This window comes from Lissotriton helveticus, chromosome 1_1 (genome assembly GCF_964261635.1).
Source record: "Lissotriton helveticus chromosome 1_1, aLisHel1.1, whole genome shotgun sequence".
NCBI classification, from domain to species: domain Eukaryota; kingdom Metazoa; phylum Chordata; class Amphibia; order Caudata; family Salamandridae; genus Lissotriton; species Lissotriton helveticus.
This window is the reverse complement of record NC_136057.1, coordinates 1,684,033,301-1,684,055,311: the sequence shown is the minus strand read 5'-3', so window position 1 is coordinate 1,684,055,311 and position 22,011 is coordinate 1,684,033,301. Positions and strand designations below refer to the sequence as shown.

General features: G+C 42.4%; 1 protein-coding gene across 1 annotated transcript in view; it reads right to left on the bottom strand.

Moving 5' to 3' along the window:
- LRP1 (LDL receptor related protein 1) overlaps positions 1-22,011 on the bottom strand; it is a 1,472,234-nt gene that overhangs the window by 572,928 nt on the left and 877,295 nt on the right. Inside the window, 3 exon segments of the mRNA XM_078688974.1 lie at positions 7,468-7,616; positions 8,580-8,768; positions 9,693-9,898. Of these exon segments, the coding sequence (XP_078545100.1) occupies positions 7,468-7,616; positions 8,580-8,768; positions 9,693-9,898 (544 nt within the window).

Below are 22,011 nucleotides of genomic sequence, written 5' to 3'. Positions count from 1 at the left end.
CTTCACTTATTTCTTCTATTCATAAGAATCTAGTTTATCATTTAATGTTGTACATGTTCAATTTTTCTGTTTGTTTCAGATTGTTTTTCATTCCATGTTTGACTATGCCGTATAGTTTGTAATACATTTGTGTACAGGAAAATATAACGACTTCGGTTGAAATCTCCAATGTAAATGTGTCTTTGTTTGTTTACGATGTCCTGTTTTTGACAAACTTCGTTTAACCTTTTGAAATATGTTGGGATAAATAAAAATACCCAGTTGATACCGACAGCTAGCGTGTTCAACTTTCCATAAATGTGGATTCAAATGTAGGTGGCGGGGCAACTTTTTGCTGTGTTTATACTTTTGTCATAAGTAAGACTGTTAGCGCTCTAGTTGTTCTTTAGAACACTCTGGGACATTCTGTCATTGGGCTATAGCTGGGCTACATCTGGCTGATATTTGGGTTACATTTGTTTTTTTTTGTCTCTGGTGGCCATCTTTGGGCTACATTGGGCTACATTTGGGCTCTAACATATATATAGCCCAATGTAGCCCAATATATATTTTTTCAAAGTTAATTTTCGTAAAAAACACTGGAGCACATATCTTGATACATAGCAAAGGCACATCGGGCTACCAGTCCCTACAATTTTGCAAAGTTTGGTGGAAAACCATTCAGCCGTTCGGGCTAAAAGTGAGTCCAACCGCCCTATGGAAATTAACATGGGGAAAACACGTTTTGGGACCCCCCTTTTATCTCGGCCCCCGCTTGACGAATCCCCCCCAAACTTTCAGGGAAGGACCGGAGCGCCGCGAGGCAAAGTTAAGGAAATTTCAGGAAGATTCCTCAACCGGCGCCAAAGTTATTCCCAATAGAATGTTGCAATTTACCTATGGAAAACAATCCTAACTATATATACCTACTGGCTATCGCCAGTAGGTAAAATATATATATATATATATATATATATATATATATCCATCACACAGTTATGCCTGCAATGAGGAGCCCGCTCCGGTAAGTTCAATAACCAACACTTTAATGTAGAAACTGCTTTTCAAACAAGATGAGTGCTTCGCCTTATTCCAGTCATGTCCGACGCGTTTCGTGCAAACGCACTTCCTCATGGACAGCGGGCTTTTGATGAGGTGCAATACACGGCAAGTTCCTCAGCCTACATATGAGTCAAAGTGTCTCCGCCCATGTGGGCGTGGCCTTCCTGATGGATAATGTAGTGCTGAGCATTGTTCCTCAAGTGAGCCTCCGTGCACGAACCTTAGTGACATCAGTGTTTCCGCAGTAGGTTGCGAATTAACAACTTCACCCGCCTGAAAAGCACATTACCATTTCTCCATCGGGCCAACCCTGGTCTGTAATTACAACAAACCAATTCACTCGAGTGCACGCAAAAAGCCATCCTTCGGGGTTTAAAGCAGTTTTAAATTATTTATTTCGCGCTTCTGCAGCCAGATTGACAAACGCGTTTCAGAGTTTCCGCCTTCGTCAGTGTCAACTCATAACTTTACTCATACAAGTTTAAATAAACAAAGAACATATTGCCATGTTAATCAACATAGAAGATGTCTTGTGCATTACATACAAGTGAAAACATGAAAATAAACAGTGGACTAAAATATATATATATCAATAATTAAAAAATAATTCTATAATAAATTAAAACATTAAACTATTCAAAATAATGTAACTTACATTTCCCAATACAATAAGTGCAACAGTATAGAAAGTGTTGGATAGCGGAATAATTACATTTACTATTCAAACTCCATTGAGTGCAACAGTAGGGAAAGTGTTGGATACCTGAGGGGTAAAAATTACTATACCCACTCCAGTGATATCAACAATAGGGAAAGTGTTGGATAGCAGAGGGGTAAAAATTACCACTCTAATGAGTGCAAAAGTAGGGAAAGTGTTGGATAGGGAAGGAGCAAAAATTACTATTCCCACTCCAGTGAATGCAACACTAGGAAAAGGGTTGGATAGTGGAGGGGCAAAACTTACTATTCCCATTCCAGTTAATGCAACTGGGGTACGTGTTGGATAGTGGAGGGGTAAAAATTACTATTCCCACTCCAGTCAGTGCAACAGTAAGGAAAGTGCTGGATAGCGGAGGAGTACAAATTACTATTTCCACTCCAGTGAAGGCAACAGTAGGGAAAGTGCTGGATAACAGAGAGGTAACATGACTATTCTCACTACAGTGATTGCAACATGAGGGAAAGTGTTGGGTAGCAGAGGGGTAAAAATTACCACTCTAGTGAGTGCAACAGTAGGGAAAGTGATGGATAGGAAAGGAGCAAAAATTACTATTCCCACTCCAGTGAATGCAACAGTACGAAAAGGGTTGAATAGCGGAGGGTTGGATAGAAGTCGTCTATTCTTCCATTGGTTAAATGACATTTCGTTAAACAGCACTGAAACCTGTCCATACTTCCAAAAATAAATATTTGGAACAGGCATGGGCGTAGAAACTTATAAATCTGACAACCCATATTCAGAATACTTAAATAGAAAAAAACTAAAATATAAAATTTAAAAAATCATAAAAATGAATAAATATTGAAAAAATATACAATTAAATATATTAAACAAATAAAAAGAACACATTATACTATTAATTACATATAACAAACCCACAAATAATATATAAAATAAATTCATAAATACATTTATAAACAATTATTTAAAAGTAGCAAATATTAACTAACAAAAAAACAAAACAAATATTTCAAACATGAATGTATTTATTTTATTTCTTACACTATAACACCACACCAATAACAAAACACTTCAACATTTTTTATTGCATTTATTTACATAATTCACAATCAATTAAAAAAATATTTGTAATTAAAAAAACGTATTGAATACATGCTTTAACACTATATCCACAACACACACCTAAATGAAACTATAAAACAAAACATCTAAATATTATTTTTAAGACAAACTATTAACTAACAATTAAATATTTAAAAATGTAATACCCACCTTTTACCCCTTTAAAAGTTAAAACAATAAACACAAAAATATACAATTACACAAATATCAAATAATTAACATTATTTAACTATATAATTATTAATCAAACACAAAATACTTACCACCACACCTAAAATTACTTACACAATACCATAATTAATTACTAATTAATTAAAATTAATTAACTAATTCATCAATTGAAGACAAATGACTTTCCACCCTTTAAACCTATAAAAAAACACCTAAAATTAACTACGCAATTACCATAACTACACAATTACCATAATTACACAATTACTATAATTAATTACCAATTAACTAATTAAAATGAATCAACAACCAATTATTAATTCATAATAAATTACTTTACCCATTTAACACTAAAACATCTCAATTAAGCAAATAGTAAATAAAAAATATTCAATAAATTTAACATAATTAAATTATTTCCCACCCTATTACCCTATAAACCCACAACCTGCTACGGAACTAAAAAAACAAAATTCAAATGGAAAAATATTAATAAGTACAAAAAAACAAATCTTATACAAAAAAACATACATCACATACACATAAAATATATACTAAAATGCATGACATTAATTACAAATCTTTATTTTTAACTATATTTTTGCAAACAATATTTTACACTTCGATATCTTCAACATTGAAATTACTTACCTATATGCGTAAGTCTTGATCACGAAAATTTCTGTCGATATTTCTGACCTACAATACCTTTAACTTGATATTTGTGTAAATCGATATTTTTGATTTGATATTCTGTCTCTGCGCCCTTCTGGAGGTGCCCACCACTTGGAGAGGTAAGTTGGGATTCCTAGGGATGCTTGGACACCGCCGTTTGGGCCACCCAGGGCCGTGGGGCCTCGGGTGCAGGGGTGTCTTTAGGTGTCGGGTTTCTCTTACAAGCTCCAGTAGCCATCAGGGGGATCCTCCAGAAAGAGGTTTCAGGCTTCTCTGGGAGATTCGAGGCAGGTCAGAGATCACCAGAACTCGTGTCAGATCGCCGGGGATACCTCCTCGTGGTTTTGGGCTACTCAAACTCAGGCCGTGGGCGACGAGTGCAGAGTAGTGCAGACTTGTGGATTTGTCCGGAGCTGGAGTCTGCGGGTGAACAAATCTGGTGTTCACAAGAGAAAGTCTTTTCTTTGGAAGGCAGTGCAGGTCCTCGGGGTTCTTGAAGTTGCTGGCTGCAGGATACACCAGAGTTTCGCTTCTGCAGGTTCGAGGTGGGCAGGCCGGTAGGGCTGGGGCCAAGTCAGGGGCATCCTCCTCTTCTTAGCTTCGGCATGGCTGTTCGGTCCTTCTTCTTGGTCGTTGCTTGTATGAGAAGGCAAGGTTCAGGGGTGCCCCTAAATACTAGATTTAGGGGTGTTACAGGGAAGTAAAAGGTTGGGACCAACAGGTCCCTTGCTTGGGGTGGGTTCACCCCCTATTATGCCACCCTCCAGTGGGAGAGAGGCATATGCCTCACTCTGGTTGGCTTGGTCCCCCCCATCTGCTAGATGGCCGGGGCTGAGAGCTGTGCTTCTCTTCGCCTCCCCCACCTGAGGGGTGGGGTTGGAAAGGTGTACACACCTCCCTTCCTTAGTTTTCCCGCCAGTTCCTCTGTCCAAAGTGAGGGCCAGAACCAGTGAGGACCATTTGCTGGAAGCAGCAAAAGGCCAGGGGAAGCTCACAAAGGCGTCAAGCCTTTGAAGCTCCCCCTTTGAGGACCCTGTCCATCCTGATGGAGGAGGCTTGGCCCCTCGTCCCAGGATGTGCATTGTTTCAGGCCCCCAAGAGCATCAGGCTCTCGACCAAGCGGTACATAAACATGTCTGGTGGTGGCAGTTAGGGAGCAGCCACTCAGCCTGGACACTAGTGTTAGGTCCCTTTTCAGGGGTCATCTCTAAGATGCCCTCTGATGTGCATTTTTCATTAAATCCCACACTGGCATCAGTGTGCGTTAAATGTGCTGAGACGTTTGATACCAAGCTTCTCAGTTTTCAGTAAAGCCATTATGGTACTGTGGAGTTCGTAATGACAAACTCCCAGCACCATATACTTTTAATGGCAACACTGCACTTACAATGTCTGAGAATTGGCTTAGACACTGTAGGGGTACAGGCACATGCACCTGTACCCTCACCACTGGTGTGCTGCCCCCAGCTAGAGGGGTGGGTGGCGGATCTATGCCAGGTCAGTGGGTTGTAGGCATGGCACACAGGGACGTGTTCCATGTCGACTCTTAACTTTGTTCTGCACCAAAACACGCTGCCTGCAAACGCAGTGTGTGAGAGTAAAGGTACAGGGCGTCTAAGGGTGGCACAATAATTGCTGCAACCCTCAGAGGCATTCCCTGGTCACAGTACCCTGGGTACGTAGGGTACCATTTACCAGGGGCTGACCTGTGGCCAAAGAGTGCCAATTGGGTTTTGTCTTCAATGCAGTTTAAGGGAAAGAACATAGGCCTTGGGTACCTAATTGGCAGGAGCCCAGGGCACACTCAGTCAAAGTACATCAGCAGTTCAGTAAAAAGTGAGGGCAACCATGCAGAAAGAGGGCACTTTCTCACACTTAGTCACGAAAAGATTGTGCTATTCGCTGGCTGATGTGGCTGAGAGTGTAGTCCAGGCCTATCATAGTAATAAGGTGCTGGCTATGTTATGGGGAGTCTGCCCTCAGTCGGTGCCGGAACCAGATGACCCCAGTCCAGCTCTGTATCAGAGTCAGGAATTATGATGGGGCAGTGCTACCATTGGGAGTTGGTGGCACCAGCACTGGAGTAGATACCGGGGAAGGTCAAGGTAGCTCAACCGGTGCCCCTCCAGACCCATCAATGGATCTCTTAGACCAGACTGGCGAACCCGCCCGATGGTGCTTCAGAGGGGTCTGAAGGCCGAAAGATATGGTTAATGACCTCAAAGTTCTTCAAGTTGGACGGGAGTCATTCTAGCTCCTAGAAAATTCAGAAAGGAGCAGTGACGACCCATGAGCAGACTCCACCACAAAGCTAGGCCTCGAGTGATGCCAGCCCCGCGATTCGTCAGAAGACTTGCACTGTGAAGTCGAAGACCTCTTCGACAATGACTTTTTTTTTTACTTAAACAATGGCTGGGAACGGGCCGCTGTTTGCCGAGTACGACTTCGCAAACAATCTCTGAACCTTCCTCGCGACCGAGATCTGGAGCTTTGCAAAGTCGTTCGACATCTGGCAGCAAGGAGCTTGAGGGAACCGCTTCTTCAACACCTTGGAAAGCATTGTGTGGCAATCCTCGTCTGCCTTGGTGTTATGTTCTCGTTCAAGACACCAGAGGCAAGCCAAGTGCAGATCCATCACATACATCTTCCGGGGATCGGCACTGCGTGGTTTAAAACCTGCTGTTCTAGTGAACATTTTATGCATCAGGAGACCGACTCAAATATTTTTTGACAAAAGGTCAAAATAAGATCAGTCAAAAAGTAATTGGGGGTAGCTCTCTACGGATATGTGCTGACTGGTGCAAAAGAAAAGAACTAATGTCAGCATGCTGGTGCGGCGCCTATAAAGGCAAGCGCACATCAAATCTGGCGCAGACAAAGCCACGTGGAGCTGAACAATGCTACCTACCAGCACACAGGGGTACTTTTCACCAAAAGTTTCCAGATACAGTTTGACATCTGGGGAATATTGTAAGGTAAAATATCTGCAGCTAGAAGTTTCTATCAAATATCCAATGCAATTCCCTTGGTTTGTGAGCAGACTGTTTACTCAATGTCACTGCAATCCTGTTGGGTAGACAGACTGTGAAAAGAGGAGGGTCATTCACTGAAACCCGTTCAATTGCCGTAACATTGTGACTTCTGATGTACAAAGATCAATTTGATACGAAACGTTATTCATGGTTTGACTATCACATGCCTCCCACTGACCATCCTGATATTGAGATACAAAAAAGGGCAATGTATGCAAGCAAGAAAGGAGCTATAGACAGAATATGAAGCACATGGGAGAGCAAGGACATAGGCAAAAATAAAAGGAGCTGCAGGAGAGGGCAACATGATGCAATGAAGTGAAGCTCATAAATACAAAGCAAGAAATAATTAGTGTATATCTGAACAATAAGAGTATTGTTTTCATTTATTCGAATTATTTCTACAGAGCAGACTAGGTCTAAAGCATTAGATTGCTGTATAGTAAATGACATGCCCAAGCAATTAAAACAATTTATTTCAGGCCTTAAATGTCGTATATAATGCAAACTCATCAACAGCAGGGTAAATCAGATAACAAGGTAGCAAAAATACAGTGACAAGCATGACGAGAAAATGGTTGTAAAATGTTATTTAATTTACAAAGAGAAGTAAGAATCATGCTAGCTTTCAATGTCTGCTCAAAAAAAGTAACCATGTTTAAACAAATACAAAGTAACGTGTAACCACATGTTTTAGTTCAGCAGACTAAAGCCACAATTTGCCATCCCTAAACAGCAACTCACCTGGCTGGCGGTGCAGTTAGACACGCAAGTCCTGCCATCTGCACCCAAGTAGAAGTTGCTGGGGCAGGCACACTTGTAAGACCCACCAGGGGAGAGCAGGCACAGATTGCTACAACCTCCATTGTTCGTTTTGCAGGGATGGTCAGGGACTGGAGTGGAAGAGATAGGGAGTGGTGAGAGCAAGAAATGCACATTCATGGAAAACACATGAACATATACAGGGTAATGCTATGCTTGTCCAGCTTGGTTTCAAGCAAGCCAGGAAAACCCCTACTTAAAACCACAGTTCCTACGGCAAACCACAGATATTGGGGAATTCTTACTGCAATGGAACGTAAGCCAAGGTGCCAAATATATTTCATGAACACCTTACTGATGCACATCAATGGCGGTTCCGATGTATAATTATGTCCGTCCTAAAGACAGAATGTACCTGCATGGGTAACTGCATCTATTTCTACACTCTCTCCATTATCCCACGCTCATGGACAGTGACATTTGACAGACCACACTTCTATGACATGGCCAGCCCTGAAGCTCCTCATCCAAACCATAAACAGGATTTGAGATTTGTGCTTTCAGGATGCAAGTCAGAGTGCTCCACATCGTTGTCAGGGAAATTAAACACTCTTCAAACAATACAAATAATGCAAATAATACAATAGAAATAATACTGGACCAGCCAAAAAATGCTTTGGGCTCATAAGGGCAAGACGACTCTAAAGAAAAACCAAATTACAACTATACAACCTATTTAGCTGCTAACTTGAATTATACATTCTCTTGACATAGATCACATCACAACTCTACATATGGTTTGTGGTTTGGCAGGTCTACTTCAACTTCCTCTCCACATTTATTTGAAAGGAATTGTGTACCCATACCAATTGAGAAAGTAAGTAAATAATTTTGTACGACTGTCTGATCTCACCCAACATAATCTCACACTCCTACTGACCACACATATCCACAAAACTCCCGGAACAATGTTCACTGTTTGCAAAGTTACCCGCATACTACTACTACAGAAAGCACTGTAACACATTAGTAATGGCAGAGTATGTAATATACAAATGACAATTAACAATAACAATGACTGTAACCCTCCTCACCATCAGGCTGACGGTAGGGGTGGTAAACATGAATGTCCATGGGCCGGTGAAGGATACTGATGAGCATGGTCTTATTAGCACCAGTCGTCTTATGTGCCCGGTTAATAGACTTGGTCTCCCAGTCTGTCCAGTAAATGTAGTCCTCAAAGATTGTCAGAGCAAAGATATGTGGGATGTCTTGGCTCAACACTGCAGAAAAAGAGAAAAAAAGATCACCAGAGTTCTATCAGATCACAATAAAAATAGACCACTACAGAACATCCTTGAAGAACCGCCAGCATTCCAAGGTATTCTGCGAAGCATCACTTAAAAATCATGCTGAACAAAATTTGAGAAGCAGACCGTTTTACATTTCCACAGAAATATAAATTAAAACTTTTCTAACGGTTTTTGTCTTTGTCGAAAACATGTCATATCGATGATTCTATGGAAATAAAATCAAGAACAGCTCCAGCAGGGCATGATGAGCCAATACACAGCACCACCAATGCTCTTCCCAAATAAGCCACTCTCCTTTCTCAGAATGCACTTGGCACAAAAAGGTTCTTAACCACTTGGCTGCTAAGGCACATGATGAGCTTCCATTGACTTTCCATTGAAATCAATGGAAACTCCATGACGAGTTACCCTTGTCATTAGCACTGAAGGGGTTAAACTCCCTAACATATCATGGGACCACCTAGAGCAGACAACACAAACTGGAGTAGTGAGTTATTCCAAAATTACTTCTGTGTGAGTGGGCCTCCTACAGAATAGACAGCCGCCCTGGTGACAAGGCATACTTACTGAGGTCAATGCTGTGTTTGGGCTACCCTAACACTACCCGCAGGTGTCAGCAGTGCCTATTAAACTTGTAAGACTCTACCCTGCTGCAGTCAGTGTTATGCCAACCTTAAAAACAAAACTGTGCTGCTGTCAGTGCAGGTCTGTTGGACCCTAAAGATTCAACCCTACCTCTGCTGCACATCTTGTGATTAATTAACTTTGGTCATGAATGTCACTTCACTCACAAACAAAATTGGTAGCATTAGAGTGATGGTCTCAACCAAACAAAGTCTAAAGTGACCTAACCAATCAATCAGAACAAAAACTCTGTCTTTGCGAATGCCCTACCTGTGTGTCGGTTGCTACCGTCCAGACTGGCAAACTGGATGTAATCCTCGCGAGCATCAGCCCAGTAGATGCGACTATTGACATAGTCCAGGGTGAGTCCATTAGGCCAAGTAATACGACTGTCAACGATCACACTGCGGTTGGAACCATCCATGCCAATCTTGCCAATCAAGGAGTGGTCACCCCAGTCTGTCCAGTATAGGTAGCTATTAGAAGTAAAAAAAGGAAAGTTTAAACCTGCAGGTAACAAGTAGCAGCTTGTTCAAATAAGCACAGATCTGCAGCACATCAATAAAACATGGGGACTTTGTTAGCAACAGTCACTGCAGAGCCTGCATTAAGAGAAACATGATGCCAAGATGTCACAGAAGCCTGTTTCCAGATCCCTTCATCCTAACTCAACTTTAGGCACTGTTTTAAGTATAGAGCTGAAAAGTGACAACTGTGAACAGAGGAGTTAGGATTAGTAAGGAACATGTTTAGTGATCACTGCTAATTTTAAAAGAACTAGCCAATGTTCACCCAAGAATGAATTGTGCTTGTTGACTTTAGTTCTTAGGAGTGTTTTCATTACTGAGTTACTTGTCAAAAGCTGTGTTTTACCATTATTATGCAGCTAGATTCCCACTGTTCTTTTATAAATCAGATATCAGATCACCATATGTTCTTTTATGCTACTGACTAAACTATCAGACAAAGAGAGTTCACAAGTCAGTCATCTAAAATTAGAGTGCTCTTCAAAGAATAGCCTAAAGAAATCTTTGGGTACAACACATTATTTCTCAATGTGTAAACTGTCAAGCCAGGGACCGGAAATCTATGTCAGAAACCAGAGAGAACTCACAATGCAAGTCAAATGCAGACCAAACATACAGATAACAGGGTGATGCCCTTCATTTGAGTGTACATTTTTGTGACTGAATGCTTAATCAGCTATCAAGCTGCGAAATGTAAAACGCCATTAAGTGAGTAAACTGCAAAAAGTGTTCGGGTCAGGGGTCTATACCCAAATCCGTACCCTTTATTCAGCGTCCACAGTACCTAAACTGGACTTTACTATTACTAACCATCATCTGGACTTCCACTCTTGAGATTTACTACTCCTTTTTCCAAATACAAATTGTGGGGGGTTACCAGCATAACTCATTGTGGGGGAAGTGCCCCTTTTTGACATGATTGCCCAAACTTATTGCCATAGAACTTTCGACTGAAAGTGCCCTGGGTCCCTGCTAACCAGGCACCGAGTGCCAGTACTCCTTCCCTTAAAACAGGTAAATGTCTAATTGTAATCAAATTGGCAAGGACCATAGCACCCCTTTAAGTCCCTAGTAAATGATACCTCTGGTACCCAGTGCATGGGTACTGAAGAGGGTCCCTATGGGTTGCAGAATGTATTGTGACACCCAAAGGGACCCACGCAAAAACCGTATGCAGCCTACTACTGCAGGATGCATGAAATTGTGCAAACCATTTCAAAAACACGAATCGACATACTCCCTGTGTGCCATGACCATGCACACTACATGTACTATATGTATGTCACCCCTACAGCAGGCCTTAGAGCCCTAAGGGAGGGTGTATTATATTATATGCGAGGACATACTGAATGAGCAGATATGCCCCTGCGGTGTCAATTTCCATTGAGACGACATTGTAAATGATCAAGAAGTCATCTTAAGCATATGTACTGGGCACTGGTCATTACAAATTACCAAGCTACATAATGGCTTCACTGAAAATAATTAGGCTTGGTATTAAACACCGTATCTTAATTAAGCAACAGTGTTGGATTTATTATGGCATGCACCCAGAGGGCCCCCTTGAAGTAACCCCTGAAATCTACCAGTAATTTAGTGTGCTTGCTGACTAAACTCTTCCAACCTGTCGCCACACACGAGTTTCTGGCCCACTGCTCGGGAGAGCCAATGCTCTGAGTTCAGGAACAACGGCTGTTCCATAGGAAGGTGATCACACCTCCTCCAGCAGCATGGCTTGTGAATTAGCATACCAAGGCCAGAGGCTTCAAAGACTCTGCAGCCTTTAATATGAGACTGCGGTACAAAAAAGGGTGGTGATGGACGGAGCATCTGAACCAATCAAACACTCACACCCAGTCAACAGATCTGGGTTTAATCCTTCACCGTTCTTTAGCCCACTCTGCCACCCCAGTTCTGGGGTGAGTGTTTGATTGGTTCAGATGCTCCATCCATCACCACCCCCTTTTGTACCGCTTTGTTTGCCATAAGTGGCAGGGTATGCTCAGACGTTGAGGCCCTTGCTCACTTTGCCACTGGATTCAAGCAAGCCTTGCTGAAGATGGCTGAAATGCTGGAAACCGGTCCTAGGAAGCTTGATTCCGGTCCAGGAAAGGCATGGCTTGGCAGTTCGGGCTGGACTGTTCCCATGAGGCACAGGGTCAGACTGATTTGCATATGGCCATGTCTGGAATGGGGTGGCAAAGTGGGCTAAAGAACGGTGATGGATTAAACCCAGATCTGTTGACTGGGTGTGAGCGTTTGATTGGTTCAGATGCTCCGTCCATCACCACCCCCTTTTGTACTGCTTTAATGTGCAACTGCAGCTTCCTCCAGACCTGGAGAACGCCACCCCCTGCCCTGTGGCCCATTTGGCACCAGAGCAGGTGGCAAAATTAGCATGTCAGTAGGTGTGTTGCACTATCAGGCTAGGGTCCCTAGAAAGCGAGTACACGTGATGTAATCAACATCTGCTAAATAGACAATATGTTCCTTGTGCAGCCGGACAGAATTTATTTAAACAATACTAGTAATAACAGAAATTTGTCTAATCGAAACGTCGACACCAATGTACCATATGGCTTCAAGTATTGTGAATGTAATGCACAATGGTACTAACACACAATTAAGTCTGTCTACTGATTACTAGAAAACAGACCCTCTATCTCCTTGCCTGAATCCCCCTTTCCCATTCTTGTGTTTTGTCCTGTATGTGTGGGTCGCAGGCTGTGCCCCATTTGACAAATTTCTTTTATTACTAGTATTGTTTAAATAAATTCTGCCCGGCTGGACAAGGAACATATTGTCTTTTTAGCATATGTTGATTACATCACTTGTACTCACTTTCTAGGGACCCTTGTCTTTAGTAACAATTACTCACCCAAGGTCCCTAGTATATCGCATTTGGGTTCCCTTGTTCTTTCTAAAAAAGCACTATCAGGCTAGGCACACCCATAAGGTGGGCCACCTGAAGAACAAGTTACTGAAATTCGGTAATAAAGTATCTGTGAGAGACATATATTAGTTATAGATTCCTCATCTTAGAATTACCCCCAGGCCTCAGACTGGATCCGAAGAATTTTTCTTCAGAAGTACCCCTGCGCGTTGGTAGTTGGCGTCAGTCGACTAGACGTTCATCCTTGGCGTCGTGATCACTGGAATAATGTTGCGGTATGTACTTAGACACCGCCCCGGCGCTCGGCCGTCAGAAGCGCAGAGCCATGCAAGACACTGACCACTGGTGCACAAAACTAGGGCCCTGAAAGGGAGTCCCTTACCCTAGAAGTCAGTTAGCAGAACGGGGAGGATGGGTGGGGCGGTGAGGAATGCTTAACTAATATAGGTCTCTTACAGATATATTGTTACCGAAGGTAAATAACTTGTTCATCTGAAAGAGACTATTAGTTATGGATTCCTCACCTTAGAATAGATACCCCAAGCAATACCAACCTTGGAGGTGGGTCTGCAAACTAAGTTCACACCAGAAAGTCCTGGAGAAGTGAATGGCCAAAGAAGCAGTCTCTCCCATCTTGGCTGACCAGGCAGTAATGTTTGGTGAACATGTGCAATGAAGCTTGTGAGAAAGTGGCTCTATATATACTGGACCAGAATAAGGTACTGTGTGTATAGGGTCCACAAACCCCAGAGGTATAACAGAGGTTAAAGTCAGGACTGACCTTAGTCTCAAAAGTGGTAGCTTGGTCGAGCAGTAAGGCAGTACCAGAGGACAGTGTAAAGCATTTGTTGTACACACTCAGTCAGCAAAAGGTTTCACACACTCGAGGACTGAACTCCAGGCCAATTGTTTTTATATCAACAGATATAGTGGTTATATTTTTAGAACCAACAGGTATAAAAAAATACTTTTCTCGATATGAGTACTCTCATGTAATTACTTTGAAAAGAGGCAATAAACTTTGTGGACACAATAGATACAGGGGTTGCAGTAGGCAACACAATTCTAGACACACTATAGCAATGAGCTCAATGGATTTTCACCATATATGTACAGTTGAGTACTTTGTAGATTACTTTGGTAGTTCCAGGACTGGATCCCAGGTTCAGTCCTGAGGTCTAAGCTGAAAACAATTTAGTAAAATCGTTTTAGTTATGGTAGTGATTTTTCAGGAATATAAAGCAGTTTTAAAAGTTCATACTTAGAAACTTTTCAATGAAAAACTGGCAATGTTATCCAAAGGGAGAAAATTCAGGTTGCAGGTAAAGTATGATCTTGTTACTTTTGCAATCCAGTACTGGGCTCCTGGATCCAGCACTGGGGTCTCAACTGAAAACAGGTGAGTAATTTTAGGCATGGGCGGATTTCACGGATCCACGATCCGCGGATTTTGCGGATTTGCGTATTGTTGATCCGCAAAATCCGCTGATTTTTTTTTGCGGATTGCGCTCGTGAAAGTCAAGGATGCAAAGGCCTCTATCCAGCATCACAGCTGATTTTTGACGGTAGATTTGGGAAGAAAGCACACCTGCCCAGCCTCGACAATGCTCACGATGGTTTTTGGGCTGATGAATGAGTCACTGAATTTGAGCTTCAACTGTCCATCATAGTGAGTAAATGGCGGGAAGACGGTTCACACCGCAAGTGTGTGGGCGGGGCCAAACGGGTGGGGATTCCATGCGAGCACACATGCCTCTGGTGTGTATAAAAGGTCAGAGACCGATCAGAGCAGCAGATGAAGAGAAAGAAGCTCCTGGTCACAGGAACAGCCAGGGGATTGCGCTCGTGAAAGTCAAAGAGGCAAAGGCCTCTATCCAGCAAAGGACTGCAGACATAAGGGAACCCTCCTGGCCACAGCAATCAGGGATAAGAAATGCCCCCTGATCAGAATCGCCAGGAAGCGCTATAAGGCCACCTTGCACTTGGCAAAGACAGCATGGGATGAATCCTGCTGGCAGTAACTTAGAAAGGTAAGAGTAGGAAAGGATGCCAACTTATTTTGGTCTTTAGTCACCTGGGGCAGTAATTCAGGAGCGCCCCTGCCACCTAATCACATTTCTGCCCAAGCTTGGAACTGATAGAGCAAGATTTCGCATATTACGCGACTTGCTTGCGTCATGAACCTCGAATCTGTTATAACCCGGTAATCAAATTTGTTCGTCTTACTAATTTCATTTATTTTTGGATGCGAGTGTATCTTAGTGACGCTTGCCTATGTGTTTTACTAAAACAAATAACTCTCGTCTTAAAAATGGCCGCTACTTTGGAACTTGCTTCTGCGCATGCGTTTGTCACACTCACGTGAGGTGACATAGTTGGAATTTAGGTGGGAAAAGGTGCGCATGCATAATAGCCACAAGATGGCTGCTTATGTATTAACGTGGTGAAGCTTGCGCAGATGCTCTCGTGTTATTGTGTATTGCACTAATCTATAATTGCATAGTATATTTTTATAATAAGAAGTATAAAATAACTACTCATGGTATATTGTGAAATCATTTATTTCTAGGTTTTAATTTGTTTTCGCTTACTTTTCATGTACCACGATAACTGGGGGGTCTGAATGAGACGAGAACCATTTTGAAGGTCCCTTCTGCGCATGTCACGCAGCCAGGGAGAAGTTAGCCTTGAACAGTGGAACTCAGCCAGCTGGCAGACACAGTCAAGATGCTCCTGTGAACGCGACCTGCGACCCAGCGGGATGGAGCTAGACTGTCCCTCAATCGATACATATGTTATTCTTTCATTGTCTTCTGAAAATTATCGCATGGGAACCTAAACTTGCTAGGCGGTACCGAAATATGTAAAATGAGACTTGCAGAAGTCTGTTCCGATTGGTGTGTTAACCTATCCTACTTCTGGACCAATCGAAATTGGGGATTCTGACACTTTGCAACATTGGGGGGTGGTACACTGACCCGAAAACAGTATATCTAGCCTAGGTTCAGCTAGAGAAATTGTCCGACTTGTCTGAATAGCTGACCTGTCACTGACCCAACGCACTCAATAGGTGACTGATACAGAGGTGCTGCGGAGCACTCTGTCCGAATTTGACCATAGACTCAGAGGTTTTACTAAACCTTAAGTGCTGGCGGAGCACTTTGCTGGGAAGTTCGCTGACCCAATCGGGGTTCTGACTGATAGCTGCAGAGAGGGTGGAGCGCAGGCGTTGCTACCGAACTGCGGGTGCTGGTCGTATCCTGGTGGTCCTGTCCTGATCCTAATCTGGTTTTCCTGTCCTGTCCTGGGGTGTCCATTCTGCACTTGCTGTCCCATTGATGACTGTCCTTCCTTGGGGTTTATCCTGTCCTTAACTGACCCGTGGCCAGGGTTGGTTTTCACACCAGTCTAGGTAATTATAAGTGCGAAAACTCTATGCTGCACTTTCTATTTTTCTGTCTTTGCTTTAATAAAGACATACCTTTGCATACGTAATTTTCCATGCTTTCCGCGAATCTTCTAAATGAAAAGTCTATGCATTTATTTCCATAGCATGTTTCTATGTTTCCCTACCTTTTAGAGTACAAATCTCTCCATACGGTTTATGAATTTAGATGTGTTTTACAATTTTTCCTAAATACTGAATTGAAGTAGTAATGGTACTAGAACTATAGCGTGTTCCACTTTTCTACCCTTCCTATAGATATATAGGTTTCCCTAGAGTCTTACTCATGAAATATGTTCCAATGGTAAAATTCTAATACGTGCATAATAATTCCTAGCATTAAGTATACACCCTTGAATTTCGTTTTTCATTTCCGTTAATACCTGTTTCCCCCATTATAGATTCTTAGATGGTTGCCTGTATATTCTTCCTATATGGTTATGTGCTCTTCGTTATTCTGATTATAGATTGCCTAATTGCTATAAATTGTATGATCTCAGAGTCTGAAATTTAAGATAAACTTTTAAAACTTCCCAGTTGTCCGTGGTCATTTCAATGAATACAAGTAAGATATAAGAATTTGGTATTTGTATTTTGCCTGCCTTTCTTTCACAGCTAGCTCCCTGATCTATCGTGGTCATAGGTACCTGTAACGGTGGATGGTAAGTCGGGTACCCTAGAATTAAATAGGAAGGAATCAGGGTTACTGGTAGTAGAATCGTGAGGTCATCTGATTAATGTGTATGTTGAACTGAAATTTATGGGCCCGGAAAATATATGGTGAAATTATTGGTCGGGTGACCCACGATCTCTATCAGTAATTTTCGGGTAGCAGAGGTAATGGTTAGGGACTAGTTAAAGTTAGGTAGGACTAGTTAAGCTAGATAAGTTGGATGCTGCTAAGAAAAGTTTCTTTTTAATTTTTTGTCATGCTGCTATAAAGATAAACATTGGTGAACTGATCACTCACGTGAAATGTTTTGCTTTGAAAAATTATGAAATGTTTTAGATTGTTTTTCCTATTATTGTACTGATATATGTATTAACACGTTTGTAAGTTAAGCGTTATATGTTTGTTGGGAATCCCCGGGGAATAGAATAGCGAGTGGTGAAGAGAATCCACTTGCTGTGAGGTCACTTACTCCAGGAAAGTTGGTGCAGGTTAGGCAGAACTGGAAGCATCAGTAGTTTTTTTTTCCCAGAATGTATGTTTGAATAAATATTAGCTACGAGATCATTGGCAAAACTTCTAGCGTAATACAACCTATTGAGGGTCACAACGGAAGGAGTAGCAGGTTTGTCGGAGCTTGGGTGATAGCAAAGGGGTTCGCGGGTGAAACTTTAGACTTAGAAAATATCCCAGAAAGTGGATGAGTCTGAGTAAGTAACAGGTTCCCTAATGCTTGAGTGAAGGGTAGGCGGAAGAGATCTATCCGTAGCGTGTGAAAAGTAAATGGAAGTAGTTTACTTGCAGTGAAACAAATCTTTTCTATCTAGACACTTGAGTACAGTGGCGAATGTGTATTCGTTGTTAAATAACCAAGCACAAGCACTTTAGAGAGAAATTTAGTTGCCGTTACCTTGTGAAGGAGGGAGTCAGTCGCGAAGCTGCTCTGACGTCACTCCGTGCCGCGCTGGGATTGGTAGACGCAGCAGGTGTGTAACAGAGCTGAAATTGTAAAGGAGGGGTGAGTGCCGGAGCGTGAGAACTGTCTCGCGAAAAGGCCGCGCACCCATTGGTCGAGACTATTTGAATTCGTGCATTTCATTGGTCGCACGGAAAAATAAGAGACGCGTTTGGATTGGAAGTAATTTGTAAACAGAGTCACTAGCAGAAATTATATGTGGCATTCGTATAGACCGCATACTAGACCTGATCCGCGATATTTAGGGTTTGAGAACGATCAGTGGAAAGGGCATAAAACCAACATTATGTACGGAAATAAGAGAAAGATATCCCTTGTAAATAAGGTGAAAAATTATTTCAAAAAAGACAAACCAATTAGGACTCGAGAAGGTGTTGTCATTCCGACACCTAATACTCCCGCATCATTCATGATGTTTGATAAAGGGTACCACTCATGTGTATGGTTGGAAACTGGGCAGAATACACCAAAGATGACGGAGTATTAGCTTTTCCGTTAGAAGGTACATTTAATGGCAGGATTCTATTTAATTTGAGAACCCGAATGAATGATTTACATCCCAGACCTAGACTAACGCAGTATGAAGCACTAGAGGAATGAGAAATCGAGGCTTTCGAAAGGGATAAGCCCCGAATGGATAAAGGGTTAACAAAATTTTATTCGAAATTGAAGCAAGAGACCCGAGACAAAAAGATGAAACAGTGGAGACAGAATATGATTGTAGAGGGACTGTTTCCAATTATGCCAGCGGGTGGTCCTCCCGAGGGGGAAAAGAAAACAGAAAAATGCAAACACTGGGTACCCATTGGAGAGTCGGATGATGAGTTGTTAGATGACATGTTTATAAGAAGTCCGCCTCCTTATAATGAAGGACACCGACCTTCTAGTGAAGGGGATAATTCTCGAAGACCTCCGCCTCAGGAAGAGGCCAGATCTGCAAGTGTAGGAGGGGGTTGTCATATACCTCCCTATACTGAAAGCCTAGGACCCATAGATGCCAGAGATATTTATCCAAGAAGACCCACTAGTGGGGAGGCAAGATACTCGCGAGAAAGGGGTTCTTGCTCTAGACTTCCCTATGAAGGTGAGGAAAGACCATTAAGTTCAGGAATGCCGTTTCTAAACCCTCAATATGAGGAAGAACCAAGATCCCTAGGCACAGGAAGCTTGTTTCCAAAACCTAATTATGGTGAGGGACTAAGAGAGACACATCCCACTGCCCCGAGTTATGCCCCAACTTTGACCCCACAGGTATTGCATGACAATTCAGTCGAAAGGATATTGGAGGACAGGGAACGAGAGGCTCTAGCCAAACAGAGAGCTGAAATAATTCAGAAAATCTCCCAGTTAAATGCAAGTCCTGAGTCTTTAACAATCCCGGTTACTATTGGACCCGTGGTTCCATTGTATGGGGACCGACAGGGGAGTCCAAAAACTCCAGTTATTACCCCAGTTGTAGCACAGCCGAGACTTGAACCCTTAATTGTAGATGATCTAACAAGTGAATGTGAGTCTGAAGTTTCGCTAATGGATCTGCCCATTAGGGAAACAGGAAAAAGGATGCAGAAAAGACATAATCCTTTCAATACGAGAGAGATTCAAATGGAGTCAGCTTCAGGTACTAAGAGCGTCACGGTAGTGACTCCTGAAGAAATTGAAAGATGGAGTCGAGAATTAGAAAAACAAACTCTTCAGCCGAAACCTTTAGACCTCTACAAACTGAGAGTAGAAATAGAAGAATTATTGGCCGGAAATGTAGGATAAGATAGACTAAATACCTACTCAGAAGAAGAGCTGTTGTTTATCTGCAAAAGCCTTACTCGAAATGCCAGAGTACTCCATGAAAAACTAACCGACACTGCAGCTAGTATGGGAATAGATATCTCGAAATCGAAACCGTTGCAGAAACCGTACAGAGCAGATTTCTCAGACAAAGATCTAGAAAACCTGAATGTGACAGGGAAAAAGGTACAGGTCAAAGAATTATTGACAGTACTGCAGAAATGGGGAGATGTGGACAGATGGAAAGCTAGGTGGGCTAAAAAGAAAGAGGAGGCCAGATACAAGCAGGCGACTCCCGAATTTGTTTTAAAAGAAGCAGACAAACCAGAACAGTTATATCCTATGCGAGAAGTGCCAGGTGGAAAATACGTGCATGTTCCGTTGTCCAGACAGGATATTGTGTCCTTTACAAATGACTTTCCAAAATTACGAGAGAAACCTGTGGATTGGTACAGGCAGGTGGAAAGGTTTGTAAAGGTACAGAAATGCCTGTGGAAGGACCTGGATGGGTTCTTTGATATAGTGGTCCCTGTAGATTTATGGACCGAGTGTAAGATCGCCATAGCTTGGCCTAGTGAGGAATACCCGAGGGATGCTAACACCGGAGCACCCTCTGATGAAGTAATGAAAAAATATGATCAGGTAATTTTACATCTGAAGCAAAAGGTGCCTGCAAAGGAAACGGATTGGACTAAGATAGATAGAACCACGCAGGAAAGGGGTGAGACTGTACACTCCTTTTATGAAAGGTTGTTGCAGGTGTTGAAAACCTACAGTGGTATAGATAACATCGAGATGAAGGACATGACCCACTTCATTTACAGGTTTGTAAACGGTTTAAGACCAGAAATTTGCCAGTGGATCAAAGATAATAAAATTTGTTGGCAGTCTAAGAAAATGGATGAGGTCCTCCGGTACGCAAAGTACTGTGAGGATGAGATGGCAGAAAAGCGAAAGGCTTTAAAGGAAAAGGTAATGTGGGCACAAGTAAAATTAGCAGAACAGCAGGAAAAGCAATTGAGTAAAATAAATAAGAATACCCAAAATCAAGGACCTGGGGGTGGAGGGAAGCCCAAGGTGAAAATGAGTAGAGAGGAAGCTAAAAAGAAATTCCCTGTCACCAGTGCGGAGAAATCGAGCACTGGAGAGACGAGTGTCCATATTTACAGCATGATAATACCCAAACCCCTGATTTAATTCCACAGACGCAGAATGAGAAACCAAGAAAGACCCAGCAACAGGTAAAAGCAAGTCAATTGCCCAGAGCGCCAAAGCCAAACTACAAGGGAAAATCACCGCAGGGTGACGACATAGAAATCTGGGGAGGAAGTGAGAATAGAAATGCAGCAACGTCGCAGTTTCTGTTGAATGACACTTTTTTCTGTGACGACCAGTACTGACGGGGCCTGAGAGGGGAGGACAAGGAGTGCGTACTTGGCGCCTCCTTGCCGGTAGACCAGTCAGGGCCATACATTGAAGGAAAGGTTGATGGAAATGATGTCACCTTCCTATTGGACACTGGTGCTACCCGTTCTACTGTGAGAACAGCGGACGTTCCAAACCTACCCCTCTCGGGAGAAGCAATCCAAGTAGTGGGTGTGTCTAATCAACTGATTAGTACCCCCGCTACCGAGCCCATGGAGATCACAATAGGGAATTTCAAAGAGATGCACAGATTTGTCGTTTGTGATACCAGTCCAGTAAATTTACTGGGACGCGATTTGTTGTGCAAAATGAATAGCACCATCTTTTGCTCACCAAAAGGCGTCGAAATTCAAACCCCAGACGAGGATGGTATCTATAAATTAATGTTAATCAGACCTGACTCAGAAATTAAACGAATGACTATACAAGACTTACCCGAAGAACTCCATAAGACAGTGAAATCAGAAGTATGGGACTTTACTGGTAAGGATGTAGGATTAATGGCAAATGTAGATCCCATACAAATAACCATGAGAGAAAATGCAGTTTACCCCAATACAAAGCCATACAAAATGAGTGCAGAAGTGAGAGCAGGAGTTGCCATTGAGATACAAAAATTGCTAGAAGCAAACATCATACAAGAAGTAATGAGTAGTCCATGTAACTCACCCATAATTGGAATCAAGAAACCCAGTGGCAAGTACAGGGTAGTGCAGGACCTGAGAAAGGTAAACAAAATTGTGGTTCCTTGCTGTCCCATTGTCCCGAACCCAGCAATGATCCTGTATCAGATTCCCTGGGATGCTGAGTGGTTTACTGTAATAGACCTATGTCACGCATTCTTTCCGATCCCATTGCATCCAGATAGCAA